The sequence below is a fragment of the Labeo rohita genome, chromosome 14, assembly GCF_022985175.1.
Source record: "Labeo rohita strain BAU-BD-2019 chromosome 14, IGBB_LRoh.1.0, whole genome shotgun sequence".
Taxonomy (NCBI): Eukaryota; Metazoa; Chordata; class Actinopteri; order Cypriniformes; family Cyprinidae; genus Labeo; species Labeo rohita.
The window spans coordinates 24,271,526-24,299,207 of record NC_066882.1 but is presented as its reverse complement, the minus strand read 5'-3'; the positions used below and the strand labels follow the sequence as shown (position 1 = coordinate 24,299,207).

Below are 27,682 nucleotides of genomic sequence, written 5' to 3'. Positions count from 1 at the left end.
GATATTTCACATAAAAGACATTTACATACAGTCCACAAGAGAAAATAATTGAATTTATAAAAAAAATGACCCTGTTCAAAAGTTTACATACACTTGATTCTTAATACTGTGTTGTTACCTGAATTATCCACAGCTGTGTTTTTGTTTAGTGATAGTTGTTCATTAGTCCCTTGTTTGTCCTGAACAGTTAAACTGCCTGCTGTTCTTCAGAAAAATCCTTCAGGTTCTACAAATTCTTTGGTTTTTCAGCATTTTTGTGTGTTTGAACCCTTTCAAGCAATGTCTTTATGATTTTGAGATCCATTTTATTAACAACTGAGGGACTCATATGCAACTATTACAGAAGGTTCAAACACTCACTGATGCTTCAGAAGGAAAAACGATGCATTAAGAGCCAGGGGGTGAAAACTTTTGAAAAGAATGAAGATATGTACATTTTTCTTATTTTGTCTAAATATCATATTTTTTCATTTAGCACTGACCTTCGGGAGCTACAAAAGATACTTACATGTTTCCCAGGGAACAAAATAAGTTACATTTACCCTGATCTTCAAATTCAAAAAGTTTTCGCCCCCCGGCTCTTAATGCATCGTGTTTCCTTCTGGGGCATCAGTGAGCGTTTAAACCTTCTGTAATAGTTGCATATGAGCCCTCAGTTGTCCTCAGTGTGAAAAGATGCATTTCAAAATCATACAGTCATTGTTGGTAAAATATTCAAATATATTTAAATATTCATTTGACATCATTACAGTTTTAATAATCCTTGGACTTTATTTCAACATTTTAATCAGACACATTGATGTGAATGAATGGTCCACTTTATCAGTAAATACTGCCAAAAATTTTGTCACCTGTTATATAAAGGCATTTTACCGTTCAAATGTTTCCAGTCCTTCGTCTCTTCCTGTCTCACCCTCATCATCCTCCTCATCACATTTATCAGTAGTGTGTGTTCGTGACTGGGCTGGTGGGTGTGTACACTTGTCTGTGAAATTATGAATGGGCTGTAGGATGTGAGTATGAGAGAGAGAGAGAGAGAGGAAAAAGGGAGGGATGGAGAGACACTGCATCATGAAACGAGAAGAATTCACTCACTGGCTGCTCACCTTCACAGACAGACAGACAGGAGAAGGGTAAGCCTTCATCTATCTCTGTTTTATGATCTTTGCATTATGAGACCGTTAATAGTATGTTTTTACTGTATTTGTATAATGTGCTCCTTTCTTGAACATCAGTATGTGTTTTATGCTGGTGTATTTGTATGCAGCAGTTGTTCCAGAATCACTGAAGGGCAAATTGCCTCAAACAGCTCCCTATTCTGATGATTTGTTTTAGTACCAAAGGCTAAAATGGACAAAATGTGTTTGTGTCATGAAAATCAGAGCCCTGGTTCTGATGTCATGATGTTATGATGCTAGACTGCAAATCTTTGCTCTTTAGTGTTTATGGAAGAGGATAATGTTTCTATTTCTGTCCTCCCCACTGAATGTTTTCTTTTAATAATTGATTGAGAACAGCAAATGCAGGTGTTAGTGTGTTATTAAATATGTACTGCAGGTCTGACTCAGAAATATCATCACAGCATGAGAATATGACTGACATGACTCGAACTGATGTTAAAGGGATAGTTCACCCAAAAATGAAAATGGCAATTATTTACACAACCATGATCATGTTGTTCCATCTTCTGTGCAACACAAAATAAGATATTTGAAGAATGTTGGTAACCAAATAGTTGACGGTTGCCATTGACTAGTTTTTTTTTTCATACTATGGAAGTCAATGGTTATTGTCAACTGTTCTTCAAAATATCATCTTTTGTGTTTAATAAAGAAAGTTGTATCAGATATTTGATGTGTATATAGCAGAGTACTTAAATGCTACAATAAGATGCTTTACTATAGTAATACTATGGTATTTTTGGGTGTCCTTTCTAACGTCATGCCAACTTTAATGCCTTGAATTGATCAAAAGCTCAAACATTCAAATTTGGATTGGCATTCAAATGAATCTTCAAAGAGTTAAGTTTCTCGACCTTCAGAAAGATGACAGTGTCTCTCTCTTTCTCAGTATTATTAAATCCTCATTTGAATTACAAAATGGCTGATAGGTGTTACATTAGCCGTCTTAATCGAAGCGTGTGCAGTCACATCTCACCTCACCCTCGTTTCACATCTAAATCACTTCACTGGTTTTAAGCCTTTTTTTTTTTTCAGCCTGTATCTCTCTTGTTTTGCACAGAAATGAGTGAGTGGATTTAAAGTCAAGTGTGATTGTGATTATTGCTCATATTTGAGTTTTGAGTTGGGGATTGTTCAAAATCCCACAGTAAAATGGGCAGAATCATCCATTAGACCAGTGCTCATCAACATTAACAAAAAATTAACAAACTTAAATCCCAAAATGAATTGTTTAAATCTACCTATTCTTTAAGAAGTTTCAAGAGCTGTTTAATTATGTGTATGTGCGTATGTATGTATATGTAATTATGTAAGAATTACATAATTATCCATTTCAGTTTAGAGGCTGATGTTCTTTTTTAAACATTTTACAGGTTGTTGTTATTATTGTTGTTAGTGATGCAATTTTATTATGTAAGTAACTCAAGTGCTGTAACAATAGGTATTTATTATATAAAACTGCATAAATTACATATAATTATACACTTATATAAATTATGCAGTGTTATGAGATGCATTTTAATTTCCATTAACTGTTTTTAGCATGCTGGTTAGATTATTACTTTATTATATAATTTATGTAATTGCATACATTAGTATGCAATCGTTAACATTAATGTGGAATACAATTATATAATTAATGCATATTCTATAATTTAGGTGATGTTATAAAAATTTATATTATAATTTTACTGTAGTTTGTAGTATCTATATAATTGCATACATTAATAAATATATTCTTGGAGTGAAGACTGTTAGATTATTAATAATTACTTTATTATTATTATTATTATTATTATTATTGTTATTCATGTAATTTATATAATTGCATACATTAATATATACTTTTTAGAGTTAGATTAATAATAGACTAAGATTATTAATAGTAGATTATTATAATAGATTAATAATAATAATAATAATAGACTAAACTGAATAATACATTTATTATTATCATCATCATTATTTTATAGTTTATGTAATCTATATAATTGCATATCATCGTACTTTTTGAACTATAGAGTAGATGAATAATAGACTAAAAGATTATTAATAGTAGATTAATAATAGATTAATAACAATAGACTAAAATTAATAACATATTTATTAATAACTTATATTATTAATAACTAATTATTATTATTATTATTATTACATAGTTTATGTAATCTGTATAATTGCATATCATTATACTTTTTTGAGTTATAGAGTAGCTTAATAATAGACTAAAAGATTATTAATAGTAGATTAATAGACATTATTATTATTATTAATAAACATTATTATTATTATTATTATTATTATTATTATTATTACATAGTTTGTGTAATCTATATAATTGCATACATTATACATTTTAGAGTTATAAAGACTTTTAGTTAGATTAATAATAACATTATTTATTATTATTTTATAGTTGATGTAATTTATATAATTGCATACATGAATATATACTTTTTAGAGTTTTAGAGTAAAGACTTTCAATAATAATAATAATAATAATAATAACAACATTTTGTATTAATTTTGATGATTAGAGCTTACAGCTCATGAAAGTCACTTCTGTATCTCAAAATATTTGAATATTTCCTAAGATCAATAATAATAATAATAATAATAATAATAATAATAATAATAATAATAATAATAATAATAATAATAATAATAATAAAAAGATCTACGAAACAGAAAAGTTCAAGTTCTTTAAAGTATGTTTATTTATGCACTCAATACTTGGTCTGTATTAATAATAGAATACATTAATATATACTTTTTAGAGTTTTAGGATAAAGACATTGTTAGATTAATAATAATAACAGAATTTATTATTATTATTAACAATTTTATTGTTATATTTTATGTAATTATATAATTGCATAATATATATATAGTTTCTAGAGTAAAGACTTTAAAGAGTTGAACGACTTTAGAGTTAGATTAAAAATAACAACAACAACATTATTATCAATTAATTATTAATGTAGAATTTGTAACATTTTAAAATTTACATTTAGATTTTAAGTTTTAGAGTTAGATTTATTTATTTATTTATAGTTTTTAATGTAAACACTTGAGGCTCTCTTGTACGACCCCCTGGTTGAAAACCAGTGAAATACACGGTTCTTAGGCTTCAACACTCTGGAAACCACCTTGAACACCCTAGAAACCACAGTGGCGTCTTAAGTGTTCCCCCCAAGTTTTTCTGTCCTAGAAAGCTAAAAGCACAAAATGTTGTACACGGCTCACAGAACAATGTTAAAAGCGTGGAGATCACTCATTTGTTATCATTCAAATATCCACTCATGTGAGCGTGTGTGTGAGTCGCTGAATCGCGGATTCTCTAGCTCAGAAACGTCACCTTTAGAGTTGTTGACTCAGTGGTGTGGATGAATCGATAGGAAGTGTGTCTTCCTCCTCTCGAGCCACAGAGCTCTTCACAGTGACACCAGAACATCGAGAGTTTAACCTCTCTCACTTGCACTCATCGCTTTCACTTGAGCTTCTCACACGCATACTTTCAGCAGTGGATGTGTGATAATCGCTGCTCAACAGGCAGTGGATTCTGAGGGTTTAATGAATAGTTGATTTGAAAATGATGATTTTATTAGCATTAATTCACCCTCAAGGCTTTCCTGCTACAATTTTTTTGGCATGAAATGTAAAAAGTAGATCTTAGGTTTAATGTCAGAGCTGCTTTTTTCCATGTAGTCATTTATACTGTCAATCAAACTAATCATGTAAATATCTTAGAGCATATTATGAAGATCTCATTAATTTACAAGCTAGAGTTTCAATAAACTGTTCTATTAAAAAAAAAAAAAAAGACTAATTTAACAGGTTTTACAGGATTAATGCAAATTGATGGTTGATTGTTTCTCTTTAGACACTGGTCAGTGTGCTGTAGTGCCCTCTAGTGTTAGTGAGACACATTTTGGTTCCATATAGTGTGTATAATGTGTATATACTGTTTTATTCTCTTCTTTACCATATAGGCAGCTGTTTAGGAAGATCAGATTGTGTTTGAGAAGACACTCAGTCTGAGCTCACGGCTAAATCATGGATCAAAAGGTGAGTAAAACCTGCTGAGCTGGCAGAAAATGGCTCTTTTGCTGATGTGTTCATTTTACTGTGCTGAATTTCTGTTCATATGTGTGTGTGTGGTGCATCTTTGCAGTCCACTTCACCCCAGAGACAAGCAGTGAAAAGCAGGTCGAAGTCTACAGAGGAAGTCCAGCAAGCTAAAAAGGTGGAGACAACCTTTCTACATCAACAACTGAATGAATAATTGACAGTTGCATCAATATAAATGTACATGTACTTTCCTTAAGATGAGTATTTATTTATTTTTTTATAAAGTCTAGTCTAGTTAACACTAAAACTGGATCCTAAATGGGATTTTTGCCACTATTTTGAAAGGAAAAAGTATTTCCAATATCATCAGTGTGTGAGGCATTCATTAGCAAGAGAATAAAGATACTAAGAAGTTTTAAACGTTTGACATGCTTATAGCAGCTACCTGAATAAGTATCCGGTTTGATGCCTCAGACATTTAAATGAAAAGGTCTTGCTTCCGTTATGTAACCCTGGTTCAGGGGAACACTGATGTTACATTGACACTGATGTCAGAGGTCTCACTTGGGAGCCCCAACCATCTCTCAACGTTACAAGAAACGGCCAATGACTATAGCGGAGAAAGCAACCTGGCATTCAGTGTTGTGACATGAAGGACGTAACCTCTCCATTCCCTCCTTCAGGGAATGAGGATAACATAATGTGACCGAGACGTTCCCTTTAGTCAGTCATGTTCGACATAATATCATGTCAGTATGCAGGTGCTGGCAGGCGAGCATGCCAGGAGAGATGGCACCTGCCATACAGGATAACCCAAGAATAATTTTTGGCTATCTAGTCGATTGCAAGGGGTGATTAATGGCAGACAGTAAGAATACTGGACCTGGCAACAAACTCCTCTGTTGAATCTAGAGTTCCTGCAAAGGTATTGGGTGTCGCTCAGCCTGCAGCTCTGCAGATATAGAAAGAGGCCATGTGTTAATGCCCAGGAGGAGGCAACACTCTGCGTGGAGTGAGCTTTCACACCAGGGACACCTTCACCTTGTGTCTGGTGTACCGATGGCATCCACTTGCCAGTGGGCCAGCCTCTGTTTGGAGACAGGCTTTCCCTTCTGCTGACCTCCAAAGCAAACAAAGAGCTGGTCAGAGCATCTAAAGGTCTGGGTGTGTTCCATGTAAATGCACAAAGCACGAATGTGACATAGCAACACAAGGGCTGGCTCTGCTTCATCCAGGGGCAGCACTTGCAGGTTCACCACCTGGTACCAAAAGGGAGTAGTGGGAACTTTGGGCACATAACCAGGGGGTTTCAGGTGAGAGCCGGCCCAAACTCAAGTCACGATTCATTGACCAAAAATGCCTGCACGTCCCCAATCCTTTTGATGGATGTGAGCGCGACCAGGTGCACTGTCTTAAACAACAGGAGGTTTAGCTTAATGGAGTCAAGCAGCTCAAAGGGGGCATACCATAGTCCTGCAAGGACCACAGAGACATTCCAAGAGGGCATGAAGTGCGATCTAGGGGGTTTAATTTACTTGCACCACTCAGGAACCTGATGAACAGGTGCTTCTCCAAGGATGAGATGCGCTGCGATGACGGTGAAATACACTTTCAATGTGGGAACAGACTCCGCTCCAACTTTTCTTGCAGGAAGCAAAGCACAATGTTGACTGGGCATCTTTGGGCTACTCTCAACAAGAACAACAACAACAGTCCATGAACAGACTCCACTTCAGACCATAGGTCTGCCTAGTAGTATGGCTCGACACCTAAGAGGGTGTCGGCTGCACAACTGAGCTCCTCCAGAACATGAACATGATAGTTGATATACGCAACCATCACAGTGTTGAGTACATGCTTGTCTTGTAGCAGCAAATGGAACCGGTGAAGACCAAGCAGTAATGCTATCAACTTGCTAAGCAACATGCTTATCTTGGGACTGTGCAGCCAGTGCTGAAGTAGTCTCATATATAGCACTTGAGAGGCATAACTGTGGATGCCATATGCCCGAGGAGCCTCTGAAATTGTTTTAGAGGAACTGCTGTTTTCCCCCCCAAAACAAATTCAGGCTGTTCTGGGCATGTGTCTAGGCATGCTTGTTTGTGAGACATGCTGTGATGTTGATGTGAGACGTGAGTCCAGTTCCCGAGGAAACATACAGAGTAAACAGATGCTCTGTACAGGGGAGAGCTTGCTCTTTACAAATTTATTTTTGGCATTTTATACCTTTATTTTGAACAAGACAGTAAGTTGGCTGGATGCAAAGTGGGAGAAAGTGGGATTGGGAAAGGTCTGACTTGAACTCTGGACACCCAGAGCTCACTGGAACCACATGTCATTGTGCTAACCAAGAGGCTATCTGCACCAACGAGAGCTTGCTCTTTTCACAGTTGACCTGAAGCCCCAATTGGCTGAGATGCCGAAGCACCATATCCCTGTGCTCGCTCAACAGATCTCGCGAGTGAGGTAATATAACTATGCCGGTCATTGACATAGTTGAGGATTTAGATTCCCTTCTCCCATAGTGGAGACAGGTCACCCTCCACAACTTACAGGAAGACACAGAGAGACAGGGACAGCCCGAAGGGGAGGAGTCTGTACTGATACGCCTGACCTTCGAAAGCAAACTAAAGAAACAGCCTGTGTCAAAGCAAAATTGAGACGTGAAAGTATGCATCCTTCAGGTCAATTGCAGCAAACCAATCCTGGTTCTTGTCTGTCACTGGCATATAGAAGATGCTCCTGAACCTCAGATGGCGCCTGTCAAATTAAATTGCGTAGCAGAGTCAAATCGTCCAGATATGCCAGCAAGACGGGTTGGGGGGCACTAGCCAGGGCCTCAAACTCTCTGCAGGTGGCACAATAGGACGATACCTTATGTAGCCAGTGTTGGACAGCAAAAGGAACAAAGAGTGCCCAGCCCGGTAAGCATATCATCCTGGAGTAGAGACAAACAAGGAGCTTTCATTTGATTCACTGGACCCCATAGTGAGGTTGCAAGGGGAACGTGAGGAAGCTAAGTGTCCTGCACCCGCAACCTCTTGCGTGGTAAAAAAGTGTTTCAGAACTGATGCAGAGGAAGCAGAGCGTCACTCCGGACTAAATACCAGCCATCCAGCCTCAAGCACTCTGGGGATGGCGGAATCACCTCCAGCCTCTTGGAGGCCCGGAGGAGCATGGGCGTCAACTCAGCCTTTGACTCTGACTGAGCCGCCACCGTTTCCAGGGGCTGCTCAGCAGACTTTTCAGCATCAGAAGACAAAGCCTTTCCACTGATGCTGCAATTGACATATTATCCTCCTCAGGAGCCCTGAATGAGATATTGGGTCCCCCACTGGATGGACAGACTGCCGCCTTCACCTGGGAGTGTGACAGTGCTATGCTGTGAGGTGCAGGACGTCTGTGGGTGGCTGGCTTGGCAGAATATTCCTGACAGTGATTCTAAGATCACCTTTGTCTCTAATCAATGTGGCCTCATGGTCTTTCTGACTAGAGGAACCAGACTGGATAGTATCCAAGGTATCCTCAGTGTAGCCATGGACATGCACTCACATAATTACAGCCCAGACATGTAAGACAGTGATTGTGCCCATCATCGGAGGTAAGGAAACCACCGCACCCAGAAACACACGGTCAGAAAGGCACTTCAAAAGACACTCGCGACTATACAAGCTGTTATAGGAAAATGCTCTTTTAGGCTGAAGCACCCAAAGGAGGAATGCTGTACTTATCTATGCAAATGCAGTGGTGAACCCACTGCTGAATGTGCAGTTAATACAGTAATAGTAGTGCAGTTAATACAGTAATAGTAATTTTGTCTTTTTAGCAGAGGTTACTAAAAAGTGAGTAAAAGTGTTCGGCTTCAAGGTAAAAATCTGAATAAGTGGATGCACAGTGCCATCTTATATGGTATGCTAATTCTATTCGCCAATAGCGACTGGCCAATTCTTGCAATTCTCAGAGGTGGCTGGGACTCCCAAGTGAGCCCCCTAATGTCAGTGTCGACACAACGTCGAACGTGACTGATTGAAAGGGAACTCTATTGCTCCCTTGAGTACTGAGGATTATTTACATAACAGTGCTGCAAGATTGATTGTGGTTGATGTATGTGACCACTATGCAATGCTTTTCCTAAACATTATTTGCGTGAGTAACTATCTTTTGATTAATGTTAGGCCTTCCACATCCCCCAGAAATCACTGCCTGGAGGGTCAGAGCTGGAAAAGGTGAAGGTGAGTATTGAACTTTGCGTTTATGACTGAATATTCCTATAATGATAGCAAAACTTAAAAGCATGATTTAATAAATAAATAAATTGATAATATAATTAAATTATAATATAATTTGACAAATATTAAATTTTTTATTAAAAAAAAAAATACTTTTCAAAGTAGTATCTGTCCCAATATTTAGTTTATTTTTCAGTATATTCATATATTGTCAGTACGTAAAATAAATACTTCTAAATGGCCCATTTGCTTCCATAATAAATGCTTTTCCTCCATTATTTTAAAAAAGTGAATAAAAAGTTAAAACGATTCTCTGTGGTGACTGGTAATTTCTAACAAATAAGGGCTGTGAGATCTACAGTTTGAGGTCAGAAGTTTACATCCCCTTTTCAGATTCTGCAAAATGTTAATTAATTTACCAAAATAAGAAGGATCATACAAAATGTGTGTTATTTTTTTATTTAGTACTGACCTGAATAAGATATTTCACATAAAAGACGTTTACATCCACAGGAGAAAATAATAGTTGAATTTATAAAAATTACCCCGTTTAAAAGTTTACATACACTTGATTCTTAAACCTGTGTTGTCACCTGAATAATCTACATTTGAACCGTTTCCAACAATGACTCTATGATTTTGAGATCCATCTTTTCACACTGAGGACAACTGAGGGACTCATATGCAACTATTACAGAAGGTTCAAACGCTCACTGATGCTTCAGAAGGAAACACGATGCATTATGCACAATGCAAGAGCTGGGCGGTGAAAACTTTTGGACAGAATAAAGATGTGTGCATTTTTCTTATTTTGCCTAAAATATAATATTTCTTTGAATTAGTTAAAATTAGTTAACTAGCTATGAAAGATTTTATATAGAACAGAAGAAATTATGAATAAATATCCAGCATGATGTAAAACCGTATGATTATCTCTTGGTTCTGTATGTTTCAGGAGGGAGCAGAAGAAAATGTGACTCCAGCATCATCCACAGAAGAGCTAAAGTGATGCTGCCATTAATCTGTGTTTCTCACACACATAAAGATAAATGCTTGGTTTTTATAAAGAAGGTTTGGTATAGTACAGTAAAAGCATTAGCTCTTCATTTTGTTGAATGATTTTCAATACAGCTCAACATGCAGAATCATGAAACCCGTCGACCTGCAGCACATTCAGTCTGTTTGCATTGCACACATGTACACAGACATGCTTTTTATATAAACGCAGTGCTTTCACTATGAACATCAGAGCATGTATGCTTTTACAAAAGAAGCTCAAGCAAAATAAAATCAGTGGTTAATGCAAATAAATATAAAATTATAGACTCAGTGAAATTCAAATTTGCAACTTTGTGGCATTTAGTCTAAATCTTTTAGCACATCTATAATGTACAGTACATGCATTTTAAATTTACAATTTTTTTTTATTTTTTATTTTTTAGGCCCGTATATAAAATTGTCCAAATAAATGCTCTCTATAAATGTACGTCTGACTAAAAAAAACAAATAGAATTTATTTATCAGTATACTAAGTTTTATTGTCAGTATCAAGATTTTTTTTTGTTTTTTAAATTAACAGTATCTATGCGTTGTTGTTTTTTTTTTTTTTTTTTTTTTTGTTACCTCATCATAATTGGGCAGGGCAATTTCTGCATAACCAGTAGGTGTTAATGTGTAAATTTTGGGTGTCTGACATCATAAATCTACAGAGCTCCCCCAAAGAAACATGGTGATGGGAAAAAATGAAATGGAAGAATTATTTCACTATGACTTTTATGAGTTAATGCAATGGCAATGAAATGCTTTTTTTTTTTTTTTTTTTTTTTTTTTTAAAAAAACATCATTCAGTACATTCTTTTCTAAAAACTCTTAATGCAGACTTGTTTCTTTAGTCTAATAGAAAATATTTGTCATACATTTTTGACTCTCTTATGTATTTGGACCCCTATAAGCCAAATGGTGTCAAATGCTTATTTGTTGACTTATTTATTGGCATCAGCTGAACCACAGAGCTGACATACTGTATGAGTCAGCTGAAGATGTTGTGTAAGTGTTTACAGTATCCATGACATAAGTTAAACAGTTTGTGTTAATAAAGTTTTAACCGCGCATCATGCTAAAGTTCAGTGATGAAGTGAGTGAATACAGGAGTCACAACATCTTACAGCTGTAAACAAGATACACGAAAACTGTGCAGTGTTTAGTGCAAGCAATTTCTGACCAAAGTAAAATTATCATCAACTACCATCAACAAGTGTTAAAGGAGAAGTCCACTTCCAGAACAACAATTCACAAATAATTTACTCACCCCCTTGTCATCCACAATGTTCATGTCTTTCTGTCTTCAGTCATGAAGAAATTATGTTTTTTGAGGTAAACATTTTAGGATTTTTCTCCATATAATGGACTTGATTGGTGGCCCGATCTTAAACTTCCAAAATGTAGTTTAAATGCAGCTTCAAAGGATTCTAAACAAATCCCAGCAGAGGAAAAAGGGTCTTATCTAGTCATTTTTTTAGGAAAATAATTTTTTTTAATACTTTTTAAGCACAAAAGCTCGTGTAACACAGGCTCTGGGATGCGTGTCCACGAAGTTGCGTACTATTGAATCATGTCGGAAGGTGACGCAGAACTACAGACCCAGTGTTTACAAAGCAAAGACTAAGAAAGTGCAAGTAAGTCAAACACTGTTTACAAACAAAAAGGTACAACGATGTCCTCCTCTCAAGTTGTAGGAGAAAATAAGATGGAGTTTTTCGCTATACTCAGTACACAGACGATGAAACGTGATTCGTAGTAGTGATGGGAAATTCGGATCATTTTACCGACTCTGACCTTTGAGTCTCGTTCAGCAAAATAACAAATCTTTTTTCAAGTCATTTCGTTCATTTTAGCAAAATATAATTAAAATGTTACATGTTACTTCTCTAACACATCTACTGCTTACACAAACGTTGATCACACTACAAACAAGACAAAACTATAATGCTATAAGAAACAGAAAAGATTCATTGTTTACCTGGGTCTTTAGTCTATGATTAGCTCACCTCACCTCTTATCTAATTTTTATTTTTCGAAAAAAATGACCGATCGTTTCACACCCCTCAGCTGGGATCGTTTAGAGCCCTTTGAAGACGTGTTTGATTAATAGTTGACCCAAAAAATGAAAATTTGATTAAATTTACTTACCTTTATGTTATCCAGAATGTAAATGAGTTTTTCTTCATCATATTTGGAGAAATGTAGCATCGCTTGCTCAACAATGGATCCTCTGCAGTGAATGGGTGCCGTCAGAATGAGAGTCCAAACAACTGATAAAAACATCACAATAATCCACAAGTAATTCACACAACTCCAGTCCATCAATTAACATCTTGTGAGAAACAAATCCATCACTGAGATTTCATACTGTTTCGATTTTTTTTACTGGAGGAAATTTTATGGATTATAGGCTTTTATTTTGACTTAAAGCAATGGTTTGAGGTTGAAAAGCTTAAATTATGGATTTGGTCCTTACAAATATGCATGCATTTGCTTAAGATGTTAAGAATTACCATCAAGAATTGATGGACTGGATTGGTTTTGATTACTTGTGGATTATTGTGCTGTCTTTACCAGCTGTTTAGGCGCATTCTGACGGCACCCATGTGATGTAATGCTAAGTTTATTGAAATCTTTTCAAATGAAGAAATAATCATCTACATGGAGCATATTTTTGGCAAATTTTCATTTTTTGGTGATCTGTTCCTTTGACATGCAGCTTGTTTGTGCCTGTTTGACACTGCAATAATAACTAGTTGTTCAGTTTGGTTCTGTACACACAGTTTACTAAACTAATTTTTCATTAACTGCATTTTATAGGAAGTAAATTCAGTTCTTAAATACGGTTGCCACTTATGTAAATAACCAAACTCTGTGTGTACAGTGAATGTGGCCTAAACAGTGGTACCCCCCTTTTTTTTTTGTGGCTGTCCTCAGATTAAATTTTTTCAGAGGTGAACCAGTGCATCATGCTGTCTGACTGCTGACATGGCAGGCCACTCGACAATAATTAATCAGACCAAACCACACATGACTGATAACTGACCACAGCACCATGAGCTAATGCTAAAATAATCATACTGGTCCATTTTTTATCTTCAGTATCTAATGTCAAGTTTAATCATTTTGTTTTAAGAATCACTATTACTCACACTTGGGCTTAGTGATTTAATCAACCCATAACCTTAAAGATCAAACCTGGACAAGTTTTGTACGGCCAAACACAGTTTTCTCTTTCTTTCTTATCACAGCTATCCTGAAGACTTTAAATCTAACACAGTATAAATTAATAGTGTGGTGAAGGTCAGCAAAGACATTAGACAAAACTTGTTTTGTTGCCTCGAGTAATGACATTAATGCCAGCTGGCAGCGTCTCAAAAGTTCACCTGTGTTGACAAGATCGAGGAAGTCAGATAAACTAGAAGAGCCTAAGATTAAGAAAAAAATGTCATTGTTTACTAAGTAACCTTTTCAGGAAGATGAGATGAAATTTTACAGTCAAAAAAAAAAAAAGTTTGGTGTACAAGCGGTCTCTTACTCAGAAATTGCTAGTAAATATCACAATTAATTCCAAAGAAATGACAGATCACATTGAACAAAAAATTTGAAGTAAAAAGACTGAAATAGTATTTTCTACAAAAACAATGGGAATGTACTTCAATAATCAAAAACCATAACTAAAATGAACTCTATAATAAACATTTGTTCATTGATATAAAATAAACTTTAACTAAACTAAAATAAAATATACATTTAGTAAATTATTTCTGCTAGTTGCCAAGCAATATTTTCTATTTTAAAAATTTTCTATATGTAAAGCTGAAGTAAAAGCTAATAAAACCTCCATAGACATTTAATTAGAAGGTGACAATCAACAAAGTTACTAAAAAATTCAAAGCTATAAAAGTAAAATTCTAAATATTAATAAAAATTATATTTGTCTTAGTGACACTAAAATAAGACTGTAGTGTCTATATATTTATTAAAACCCACTATGAAAATATACAGAGACATTCCACACATATTAAAATAGAAAATTTAAATATTAAAGACAGATATCTGACATTTACAAAGATGTGCAGTGTGAAATTACATTAGGGGGAAAAATTAAGAAAAATGGACATTCTGGCATCTCACCACAAGATGTCATGATTTTACAGTAAAGAGACGCCGAAGTCTGAGCAAACAGGTAGAATTGATAGAAAATGGCTGTTTTTTAATTAAATCTTTAAAACAGTCTATCTGACTTTGATATGGATTTTTAAGTGGTTTCATCACAGCAGTTTATGCATCACTGATCCTGCATTTGGGTCTTCGCTCGTTTGACTGTAAATGATCTGACTGAACTGATGGCCCATGAGTTAATTAGTCAGAGAAGGTCATTATTGACACCTCATGACAGGGTTTCCCATATAAACCTCCTTTACAATGCGGACTGTCAATTTAAGAGCCTCATCAACCACTGTGGAATCAAATCCGGACCCCTAAAAGGTAAGATTCAGTGTGACCTTTAGATCAATCTGTCAGTGTAACTAGCTAGCAGTGTCTCTTTTTAATTAATTTATTAATTATTATTATTATTTGAAAATACTGTTTCAGTCTTTCTATTTAATTAATAAAAAATGACATTGTTTAGGTAACCTTAAACTAAAACCATAAAAAAATGTTACTTGAAATAAAGTTGAACTGAAATGCGTAAAATAACAAAAACCTGTAAACCCCTTATTGTATTTCAGCTATTTATTTTATTTCTCATTTTCATTCAACTTGAATTAAACTAATCAAAACTAAAATAGAAATAAAAATTAATTAAAAAAAACCTATAGCAATGACAAAACAATTTAAAAAATCTTAACTATAATTACTAATTTATATAATAACAGTAATAATAATGCAAAATGCAAAAAAAAAAAAAACAGATTATTGAAGTATGTTTTACAAGAAGATACTATTTCAGTCTTTCTACTTCAAAAAAGTAAAATTTCTTTGTAATTGTGATATTTTTTATTATTTTTCCCCCCCCAAGTGTATATATATAGTGACTCCAAAACGTATTTGGACACTTTAAAGTGTCTTGATGTCATTACACTGACAACAAACAAGTGACATTTATTTGAAAGAAAGTACTCTCAGGACTCTTGTTGTTCTGTGCACGTATTCCTGATTGAGTTCATGCAGTGTTGTGGCGGGCTTGCATTCAATAAAACCATATTTGGCTCTCAGGGTCACAATGGAGAGCCCGGTCCAGTGCTCAGAATGGCATTGCACAAGCCGTCTTGCCATTTTGTCGCTTGCTGTGCTCTTGTGCTGATAAGGGTGAGATTTTAATGCCATGTGCGGCTCCATTTATACAAAAGCAGGTCAGTGTGAGAGCACAGGCTCCAAATGCAGAGCTCATTCAGTGGCACAGCTGAGAATGAAATGGTGTCTTTGGGCTTATCATGTATTTGCTGCAAATGTGTGGAATGTATGTGTTTAGGTCTTGGTTCATCTTAAAACATATGTTTTAGGGCAGGGAAACTCTCGTCCATGCTTGAGCCACAATATAATGGTTTAGCTAAAATAATTAGAAAAGTCAAACACTGCATAGTTGCACTTCACTATAATCTTTTTCGAATCTGTCATTGGTTGATAGTTCTAGAAACATGTATTTTCACTCCAAACTTGTGTTGAGCTAGTTGGCATGCTCAAATGTACAAAACAATTTGTTCTGAAATTGACATAAAATGTTACTCATTTGAGGAAAAACATGTGATACCAGCAAACTTTTAGAGCTTTACCACAACAATTTAATAATTTAACACAAAATGAAATTATGTATTTGTTTTGACATCTCACTGGAAATATTACAAGTCTTGACTGTGCAGATTCATTCCAGTACATTTGTTTCCTTGCCTATAAATTATATTCAAAGTTATTATATTCAAAGTTTTTGACTTTGCAAATATACAAGCATTCAGATCCTTTTAAAATGTTCAAATGTTCTGTATGTGTTTCATGGCCTTATTTCACTTCAAAATGTTTTTCACTAACCACACATACACCTTGTTTTGTCAAAAACACAAACATGCACATTCATGTTGCTTACATATTATTGTAGCCCAGTTGGTGCTGATTACAGTGTAATCACAACTTTAGCCATTAAAGGGGTGCTATTATGCTTTTTTAACTTTAGTCAGTGTGGTGTGTATCTTTGGGCGTAAAAAGATCTACAGAGTTACAAATCTCAGTCCAATCCAAAAGGAGATATTTAATTTTTAAAAAATCCCTTTTCAAGAACAATGAACGGCTCCTTTGGACTACAGCATTTGTTGTCTGCATGCAATGATGTCATAATGCAGTCCATTAGAATATCATTAAAATAAATCCCGCCCACTGATATTCAAATTGTTGGAGGGAGGGTAGGGACGGGATGGGGGATTAGCCTAACTTTAGCGATGCAGTGCAAAGAACCGCTTCACCGAGCCGCAACGGCTTATAACGCGAGTGTTTTTTAAAATGCATAAACTTGCGCTAGAATAGGCTAGGCTAAATAGTGATGATGTTCTTTAATAATGTTAGGCTGCTTTTAGCCTTATGCTGGAACTGGTTTCAGGCAATGAAACTAAGTATGTAAATAATTAAATACATTAGCACGATAATATCATGTATTGGCGATCTCTTTATAATTCACAATTGCTTGTTATGAGGTCAGAAATATAAACAATTTTGAGAAAAAAAGTCAGAATTGTGAGATACAATCATTTTTAAAAACTTTTTATTTCACAATTCTGACTTTTTCTTCATTACATGCAATTCTGACTTTATAACACGGAATTGTGACTTAAGTGGCAATTGCTTGTTCAAATGTCGCAGTTCTGAGGAAAACGTTTTCGTTTTTATTCAGTGACTTCCTGTACACACGCATTTGTTGCGATCGCCATTTAACTTCTTACCCGCTCAACAAACTAACATACTCCAAGTACAGACATTACAGAGAGAAACAAGCGTGCAGCCATCTTTAGAATTGTCTTTAAACTTCCGTTTTTTTGTGGTATCTCTATAGGGGGTTTGCACTTACGTCACAGTTTTGTCAGTTACCTGGATGTGCGACCATATTGGAGATACTCTGATGTAAACAACAGCATGGATTGCACGGTTAATGTACTACTGAATCTGAATCTGTTCTGCTAGTTTATGCTGTCGAAACATTTATTTTCTTTATTTTACAAAAGCACATTGTTTTGTTGCCATTATGACTATACACAAATAAAAGTAGACCCTTTGCAGTTTCAAACGGTACTTTATTCTAATCTGTATGATCAAATATGATTAAGTGTTTTTGGTTCTTTTCGCGGTCATCAAGAAAATACAAGACAGGGCTTCCACCCCAGAGGGTTAACAGGTGGTGAAGATACGTACAAGCAGTATTAATTAAGATATTTGCCTAACATTTCGCCTACCTGACCAGAAATGATAAGAACAAACACGAATGTTGTCAAGATTCTTGCCCTGGAAATCCTGGGTTAGTCTGGCCAACCAAAAAATGCCTTTTGTTTCTCAGACAGTTTTTTTGCACTCTTCTCCTTTATTTGTTATAACTTTTGGTAGTCTCTAGTACTCTAAATGTTTTTCCCAGTCCGACTGATTACTACAGCCCAAAACATGACAATAACTGACCATTTTCAGCAGCAATAATGAGTAAAATTTGCGACTTCAGTGGCACTGTTTACGCTCTGTGCCACTAATATGGCCGACTGATGACGTGTCGTGAAAATACTCAAGAGCAATTAGCTGATGAAGTGGATTTACTTACCGAATGTTAACGAATGTTATCGCGGTTGAGCATTGTAATGTTTTAAGTGGATGTGATAACAAATGTTAGTAGACCAGAAGACTTTAAAACAAGTGGTTCATTCATAAATTTGTACGACCTTACCTTTATGCTATGGAAGTAAACGGAATAGAAAACAAGGAGCGCAGCGCTCAAAAGGGGCGGAGCTACATAAAGTCTAGATGAGATCGCGGGAAAGAAGCCAAAGCATATTCGCCATATGAAGACGGAGAATGATTTTAAAACTAATATTTCAAGGTAAACTAAAGTGGCTTTAACTAAAACTCAGATTAAACGTGTGTTCCTCCACAGAGAGCCAGAAGAAGTACCTGTGACGATGTCGCGTCCGCTGAACAAGAACATAATCTGTCATTCACTTTAATTGCTTTGACATTCAAGAGCCCCTGCTTTCAGAAACGCATTAGTATGTCGTCCTGTGAGAGCGCTTTCCAGTCAGACTGCGTGTTCGACAGTAACCTTGACATAAAAAGCACATTTACCTGTTATTAAAACAGAGCACCTGTGAAACAAAGCTGATGGCTGTAGAGGCGTTCAGATGGGAAACGGGCCCGTGAGGGACCACAAATGTGTTGTCATCTTCACTATCTTGACAAGCATTCAGTCATTTGAAAGATTGTCAGGCAGAAGTCGAATAAAAGTAAATTAAGCAGACGTTAATGGATCTGAAATGACAGTAGGTTAATCATTTTGATGTTGTTTGAACAAATACTAGAGTAGAACATTTTATGTATTCACCCTCGTGTTGTTTCAAATCTGTATGTTGTAGAACACTTATCATTTGCATATGAATATAAACATGCAAATCCTCTTTGTTGTTACTGTAACCTTTAAATGGAAAAAACTGAACACCTTCTAGTCAAAGATCAATGTGCAATAAATGGAAATTGTCATGAAATATCGTTTGATCTCTACACAGACTGCAACATGTCCTCACGACCGATCAGAATCACCACAGCGGAGCAAACTATCTTCAGTTGTAAGTTGTCTGAAACATTTAGACAGTTATTTTTAAGTTATTTTTAAATTTTCAATGTTGATAATTTTTATTAATCAGCAAATTAGCATATTAGAATGATATCTGAAGGATCATGTGACACTGAAGACTGGAGTAATGATGCTGAAAATTTAGCTGTGCGTCACAGCAATAAATAACATTTTACAATGTAAAAATTAAAAGTTATTTAAAATTTGAGTAATATTTTTGCTGAATTTTTTATATATTACATGCAGCCTTTGTGAGCGTAAGACACTAAAATTTACTTTAATTTGATATATATATACTGACCCCAAAACTTAAAGTATAGACAAATGTTATGTATGTACATATATTACATTTCCATATATTAAATAAAGTCATATGAAGTAAAAATATATATAAACCTATTCAAAATTTGAACAATTTCATATATTAACAAATACACTGCCAGTCAAAAGTTTTTGAACAGTAAGATTTTTAATGCTTTTTTTTTTTTTTTAATAAGTCTCTTCTGTTCACCAAGCCTGCATTTATTTAATCCAAAGTACAGCAAAACGGTAAAATTTTGAAATATTTTTACTATTTAAAATATTGAATTTTTAGCTAGCATCATTACTCCAGTAAACATTTATTATTATTATGTTGAAAACAGCTGAACAGATTTTTTTAGACTTCTTTGATGAATAGAAAGTTCAGAAGAACAGTATTTATCCGAAATATAATGTTTTGTAACATTATTAATGTCTGTATCATCACTTTTAAAAAATTAGGGGAAAAAAAGAATTAAACTGACTTTGAATGGTATAGAGTATAATGTTACAATAGCTTTTTATTTCAGATAAATGCTGATCTTTGCATATTTCTATTCATCAAAGAATCCTGTAAAAAATCTATTCAACTGTTTTAAATATTAATAATAATAATATTAAAAATTGTTTCTTGAATAGCAAATCAGCATATTAGAATTATTTTAATTAGAATTTCTGAATGATCATGTGAGATTTAAGACTGGAGTAATGATGCTGAAAATTCAGCTTTGATCACAAGAATAAATTACATTTTAAAATATATTACAATAGAAAACAGTTATTTAAAATAGTAAAAATATTTCAATTTTTTTTTCGTTTTTGCTGTACTTTGAATCAAATAAATGCAGGCTTGGTGAGCAGAAGAGACTTCTTTGAAAAACAAAAAAATCTTACTGTTCAAAAACTTTTGACTGGTAGTGTATGTATGTTTATGTATGTGTAATACATTTTTGGTCACATATTTGTCATGTAGAACAAAGCATGAGTAACCTAATACTCATAATTTATTTCTTCTTTATTTTCTCCTTTCTGACCTAGCTGGGGGTCACGACCCCAGAAAAACCAGCACAGTCCTGGACCTGGTGAGTGGCTGCCATGACCAGACCTCCAACACCGATGCTGACCATCCTTCATCCAAACCCTGGGAAGCAGGGCATCTTCCCAAAGTCCACTGTGGGTCTAAGTCAAATGTTCTGTTTGAATTTTACAGGACTTTTTAGGCATTCTAGAATGCTTATTTTTAACTCTACAAAGTAACATTGTGTATAAATTAGCTCACATGCACATTGAGACAGGAACATTGTAGCTGAAAATGTAATAAACTACATCTGATGACGTTTGCTCTCCTCTGGTAGTGCCTACAAAGACCAGCGAGGACCGACGTGGAGAAATGTCTTCACCGTTCTTTAGTTTACTGAGGATTCCTATCCTTTTGCTCTTGCTATATGGGTTTGTGTGTTCACTGGACATCCTAAGCTCTGCTTTTCAGCTGGCTGGAGGTAATTATTCATCCTTAACGGTACTTTACTCCACTTTCTGCATCTGTTAACCACATCTGTTCTTCTTGCACACTGGCATTTTACTTGCTTTAAAGTTTTCTTTAAAATTTTCAACCTTTTTTTGCCTTCAAACTTTATTGTCATGACAATTAAGCACATTTCCCAGACAAATTCCCAATGTCTTTTTTTCCTTTTATTTTTGGGGTCAAATGTGATTTGCTTTTGTGCAATATTAAAAAAATCTCACAGACTCCAAACTTTTTATTTACATTTATTTTTTTATTTATTTATCTACGTACATAGACTATACATAAATATGAATATTGCACTTACATAAATATACATACATTTTATTTTTGCTGATGAACACAATTTAATGAAGATAATTGAAAGATGAAAAAAATAGACAAAAAGTATCTTTTGAAGTCAGTATATTGCAAATTCCAGCCTCAGCCCAATCAGAAGTATCAGTACCAGTACATAGAAACCTATACAAAGTAGCCAGAAAGAAATGCTCATTTTAAAGAAATACGTCAGATGGATTTAGAGGCTTTTGCATCTGAACTCTTCATATATTTACTTACTTTAACAGCCCAGCTTGTCTTGACAGTTGAACACATTTTCCAGACAAACTCCCAATTTCTTCTTCCTTTGGTTTGTTTTCAGGGTTAAGTGTAATTTGTATTCTTGTAATATTAAAAAAATCTGACAGATTCCAAACTTTTGAACCCTGAAATGGAAAATTGAAATATTTAATTTATTATAGACAAATCATGTCCTTTAGTAAATATATTATTTGTTTTTATTTCATAATATATATTTATTGATGTTTACTTTTACTTTTCAGCCTTTTTTTGTATTCCTTTTCTTTTCTCTTTGGGGTCAAATGTGATTTGTTTTTATGCAAGACACAATTTTTTAGTTATTAAAGCTCCTACACTACCAGTCAAAAGTTTTTGAACAGTAGGATTTTTAATGTTAATAATATTAAACAGTTAGTAATAAAACAGTAATATTGCTTTCTATTGTAATCTATTTTAAAATGTAATTTATTCCTGTGATCAAAGCTGAATTTTTATCGTCATTACTGCAGTCTTCAGTGTCACATGATCCTTCAGAAATCATTCTAATATGCTGAATTGCTGTTCAAGAAACATTTTATTATTAGAGAAATTATTAAATGTTATACTTTTATTTAGCAAGGATGCTTTAAATTGATCAAAGGTGATGATAAAGACATTTATAATGTTACAAAAGATTCCTATTTCAGATAAATGCTGTTCTTCTGAACTTTCTATTCATCAAAGAAACCTAAAAAAAAAAAAAATTCTATTCAGCTGTTTTTAACATAATAAAAATAATAATAATGTTCTTGAGCAGCAAATCAAAATATTACAATGATTTTTGGAGGATGATGCTAAAATTTTAGCTTTGAAATCACAGGAATAAATTACATTTTAAAATATATTCAAATAGAAAAGAGTTAATTTAAATAGTAAAAATATTTCAAATATGTCAAATAAATGCAGGCTTGGTAAGCAGAGGAGACTTCTTTAAAACCAATAAAAATTTTACTGTTCGAAAACTTTTTACTGGTATGGTACAGTATGTTTTTTTTTTTTAAATATATTATTGATCACCTGCTTCTCTATAAAGAGGATTGTTTGTCATATTTCAAAGACTGTGACATATTTCAAAAATGCTGTGTTCTCAAGGTTGTGATCACTGGTTAGGCATTAAGATTTAGTTAATCAATTCTAAATATATGTTTATGACAATGAAGAAATGGCTTTGCATGATTACCTTCAGCAGTGCCGTGGTGCATGTCATCTGTCCAAAAACAAACCGTAATGTTAAAACTGTTAAAGGTTCAGTTCACCTAAAAATGTTTTTTTTCCCCCATTGTTCACCTGTCATACCTTGTCAAACCTATTTGAATACATTTTTTCTGTGGAACACAAAAGATGTTGTTCTGAAGAACATGTATGTTTTTCTTTCCTATAAATTGAAAGTGAATAGGGACAGATGGAAAAAATGAAATCAAAATATTCAACAGTACCTGTCCCTATACAGTTTCATTGCGCGTAAACTTTTGTGTTCCAAGGAAGAAACAGAGTCACGCTGGTTTACAATGACATGAGGGTGAGTAAATGATGACAGAATGCTCATTTTTGGGTGGACTGGCCCCTTTAAGATGATGACAACATCAAACCTAGTTCAATAAAATAAATCAAATGTTATGCTCTTTTGTCAGGCAAAGTGGCTGGAGACATTTTCCAGGACAATGCCATCCTGTCCAATCCCGTAGCAGGACTCATGGTGGGGATTCTGGTCACGGTTCTGGTCCAGAGCTCCAGTACTTCCACATCCATTATAGTCAGCTTGGTCTCATCTGGATGTAAGAAACACAACTCATTTTTAGTACAGTCAGATTTTTAGACTAAACCAATAACCTCAGATTAATATCTTCTCATTATGTCTAGCAAAAGATTACATTTAATTAACTGAAGTACAATACTGTTCAAAATTTTGGGGTTGGTATTTTTTTTTCTATTAGCTAAAAATTATAGCTGTTCATCAAAGATGCATTAAATTGATCAAAAGTGACAGTAAAGACATGCTAAAAAGATTTTCTATTTTAAATAAATGCTGATCTTTTGGACTTTTTAGTCATCAAAGAATCATGAAAAAATGCATCAGGGTTTCTACAAAAAAAAAAAAAAAAAAAAAAAAAAAGAAAAGAAAAGAAAAATATGCAGCACAACTGTTTTTGACATTAATAAACAGAAATGTTTCTTGAGCTATAAATCAGCATAGTAGAATGTTTTCTGAAAGATCATGTGACACTGAAGACTGGAGTAATGATGCTGAAAATAAACAGAAATAAATTATATTTTAAAATATATTACAATAGAAAGCATTTGTTCTTAATTATAATAATTTGTCAAAATATTACAGACTTACTACATTCTTGATCCTACACTTAGTCTTTCTAAGGTAGATATAGGGGTTCTTTTAAAGGGGTATTCGGATGCTAAGTTCACTTTTACATACTGTTTGAACATTAATGTGTGTTGGCAGTGTATGTACAAATCGACCCTTTAATGGTAAAAATCCATACAGTGGTTTTTAATTAATCTGTAAAAATAATATCCCCCTTTTTTTTTTTAAATCGAGCCATTCTCAGATGCCTGTCGTTGTTGCGTCACACGCACAGAGGCCGCTCCCACCATAGTTGATTGACATGAGCATCTTACCTGAGATCAGTTGTACCAACCTCCATGTTTTGATGTCGGAGCAGGGATGTAAGTTAGACAACAATTGAGCGATTGAGGTGTTGTGTTGCTGGATGTAATAATGAACGTAGTGGTCGTCATTTACTCCTGACATCTGAGCCACTGAAGATGGAGTAGATTACATTTGTTTGTGAATGGAATGCGCAATGAATCCTCATCTACATATATCCTATTATGTTCACGCAAATCATTCATGATCCAGCTTCACTTACAGCAGAAGTAAGTATAAGGGTTTTTTAATGAATCTCTGCAATCACCTTTCCTAATAACGTGCTAGTTAGCAAGTTTAGCGGCTAAACACAGGTAAATGTGGCTAAAGTAAACAGGCTCGTCACTCCACAGAGAGAAGAGAGGGGCGGGGCGAGCAGAGCTCATTAACATTTAAAGCAACCTCGACCAGAACAGGATGATTTATGCAGAGCTGATTTTGGCAGGTAAAAAGGGTGTTGTTTTACACAACCATTGAGAATTTTTAACCAAAGTATATTATAGACTTTTCATTAAGACCCTAAAGAATCATATCAACTTGTGGAAAATGGGCATCTGATGACCCCTTTAACGGTTGTGTACTAGTTCAGACAGGCGTAAAATAAGAACTTCTTGTGTTCAAAGGCCATTAAACCATCTTGGCACCTTGCCTTTGAAGTCAGCTTTATTTTAAAAGCCTTTTGACAGTAGCTTAACTTTTTATCTGTTGCAAAACTTCATTCCTTTTCAGTTGTCTCTTAACAAAACAGCTGTGATTCGTGGCTTTTTTCACAGCGATCATCTGTAAAACTGTTGTGACTTTAGATACTTAGCTTCTTTGCAAAACTTGGACGACGCAACCATGTCCTTTTTCTATTCCACATTATTTCCAGAAATCCTTATCTCTAGATGTTGTTCCTGCTTTAATTAAGTGGCATCTCTCACAAATGAGCTAATTAGCTTGTGCATATGCAGCGGTGGCCTCAAAGTCTGAGAAGCTTGTGAAGTGTGACTGTCAGAGCTCATTCCAAATAAACATCAGAGTTCAGACGGAATCACAACAGATGCGGCAATATAATTAGGAAGTTTTGTTTGGGTTAATGAGCTCATGTTGGACACAATAAAGAGTTTTAATATATAGATGCATGGGGACCAAAAGTATGAGACCATGTTCGGCTCACGGTGCCATCATTTTGTTTTCGCAAGCGAAAAGGGTGAAGCAGTTCTAATGGCAAAACTTTGAGCAAAGCATGCTAACTGTTCTGTCATTGGCTGCACACTTTAGAGTCCCAGCCTCAAAGGAGACAAGAGAGCAGTGGATTTATTAGTTTATTTACTGTATATTACGCTGCTGCCACACAGATCTAATATAAAAACGCAAGTTACTTTTTTCCATTTATTGATTTAAAGCTATCCTTTTCCCATTTTGAGAGAATCAGGAGTAAGATGTTACTTTAGTTCTAGAATAATTGTGAACATGCATTAATTAATCCCACTCACAAAAAACAGATTCAGTATTCCTCAAAATTAATAAAAACAGTGAAATGCAACTTAAAATATTATGCAAACCTGCAATAATTAAATATTTTAAATAACACAAATATCCTTTGTGTATTTAATGCCATTTTATTAACCAGTGTCTTTGCTGCTGACCTTCAGTGATCCAGCTTAACCATACTAATAAGCAAAAATTACTCAAGATAAACTAAAATTTGTTCTTTTTTTATTGCTGAAGAGTGTTGAACTTTCTTCTTCTGTGTTCAGCTGTACAGACATGAATTTACTTTTCCTTCAGCCTGAGTCTTTTGGTATGAAAGGGCTTTTACATTTGCCAAAAATAGAACTTTTTATATTAAAAACAAACAAGCAAGTCCTGCCCAGATTTAAAAAGTAACGAAGAAAACACATTACTTTCAATAAAAAGTAACTAACGTAATTAGTTACTTTTTTAGGGAGTAACGCAATATTGTATTGCATTACTTTTAAAAGTAACTTTCCCCAACACTGGATATAACCGACTGTTTTTGTAACACCTGTGTGTTTTTATCATAAACTTGTGTGTATTTGACAGTTTTAAGCGCAATAAGACCTGAAAGAGAACTTAGTTTAGTACTCACATGCCGTGTGTCAGTCTGTTTCTGTGAGCGTGCTTCGGATGTGTGTGCTCAGAAAATACTAATCAGTTTAAAATGCATGATTTCAGCGCAATATGATAATCAAAACCAAACAGACGTTTTTTAGCAGAGAGGTACAAGCTGTAAAGGCACAGCCCTATTGGAAAATGGGGCGGGGAGCAGCAGCTCGTTTGCATTTAAAGAGACAGCATGTTTCTTCCACTCAAAATAGGAATTTTCAAAACTATTTCATAAATGATCTGTGGGGTATTTTGAGCTGAAACTTCACAGACACATTCTAGGGACACCTGAGACTTATATTACATATTGAAAAAAGGGGCGTAATAGGTGTCCTTTAAAGGAATAGCTCACCCAAAAATGAAAATGTACTCTCTGGCCATCCAAGATGCTTCTTCATTGTAACAGATTTAGCATTACATTACTTGTTCACCAGTGGATTCTAAATGGGTGCCATTAGAATGAGAGTCCAAACAGCTGATAAAAACATCACAATAATCCACAAGTAATCCACACCACTCCAGACCATCAATTAACATCTTGTGAAGCCAAACATTGTGTTTGCAAATAATTCCAGCTTTAAGATATTTTAACTAAAAACCATTGCTTTATCCAGTCCTTTATCCAAAATGCTTTCTGTGCAAAAGTTGTCTCATTTGAATAATGAGAGAAATATGCACAGATCAAGCAATGTTTACAAGTGTAAACAGTCCAAAACAGTTGCAAACAAATATCTTGATGGATATGAGAGAACAACAGGCAATGGAATTTCACTGGTGGAAGAGTTATTATGAATTATGGACTTTAAACGTCTTAAAGATGGATTTGTTTCTTACAAACATGCAGCTTTTCACTTTACAAGATGTTAATTGATGGACTGGAGTTGTGTGGATTACTTGTGCGTTATTGTAATGTTTTTGTCAGATGTTTGGACTTTCATTCTGACGGCACCCATTCACTGCATACCAAAGGATCCATTGGTGAACAAGTGATGCAATGTTACATTTCTCCAAACCTGTTCCCATGAAAAAACAAACTACAAATTCATCTGGGTGAGTAAATTTTTAGCACATTTAAATTTTGGGGTGAACTATTCTTTCAACTAAAAAAAAGCAAAATAAATGCATTTTCACTAGTGGCCTTAACCT

General features: G+C 34.6%; 1 protein-coding gene and 1 long non-coding RNA gene across 2 annotated transcripts in view; both read left to right on the top strand.

Annotated features, from left to right (window-relative positions):
- Window positions 1–909: 909 nt before the first annotated feature.
- Window positions 910–11,306, top strand: LOC127175871 (uncharacterized). The gene is made up of 5 exons (XR_007829035.1): window positions 910–1,133; window positions 5,174–5,249; window positions 5,356–5,427; window positions 9,428–9,484; window positions 10,437–11,306. It is a non-coding gene; the product is annotated as an uncharacterized LOC127175871 (long non-coding RNA).
- Window positions 11,307–14,881: 3,575 nt separating this feature from the next.
- slc34a1a (solute carrier family 34 member 1a) overlaps window positions 14,882–27,682 on the top strand; it is a 30,099-nt gene continuing 17,298 nt past the window's right edge. Inside the window, exons 1-5 of the mRNA XM_051128329.1 lie at window positions 14,882–15,013; window positions 19,273–19,332; window positions 20,679–20,813; window positions 20,996–21,139; window positions 23,394–23,537. Of these exons, the coding sequence (XP_050984286.1) occupies window positions 19,281–19,332; window positions 20,679–20,813; window positions 20,996–21,139; window positions 23,394–23,537 (475 nt within the window). The 5' untranslated portion in view covers window positions 14,882–15,013; window positions 19,273–19,280. The remainder of the gene's footprint in view (window positions 15,014–19,272; window positions 19,333–20,678; window positions 20,814–20,995; window positions 21,140–23,393; window positions 23,538–27,682) is intronic.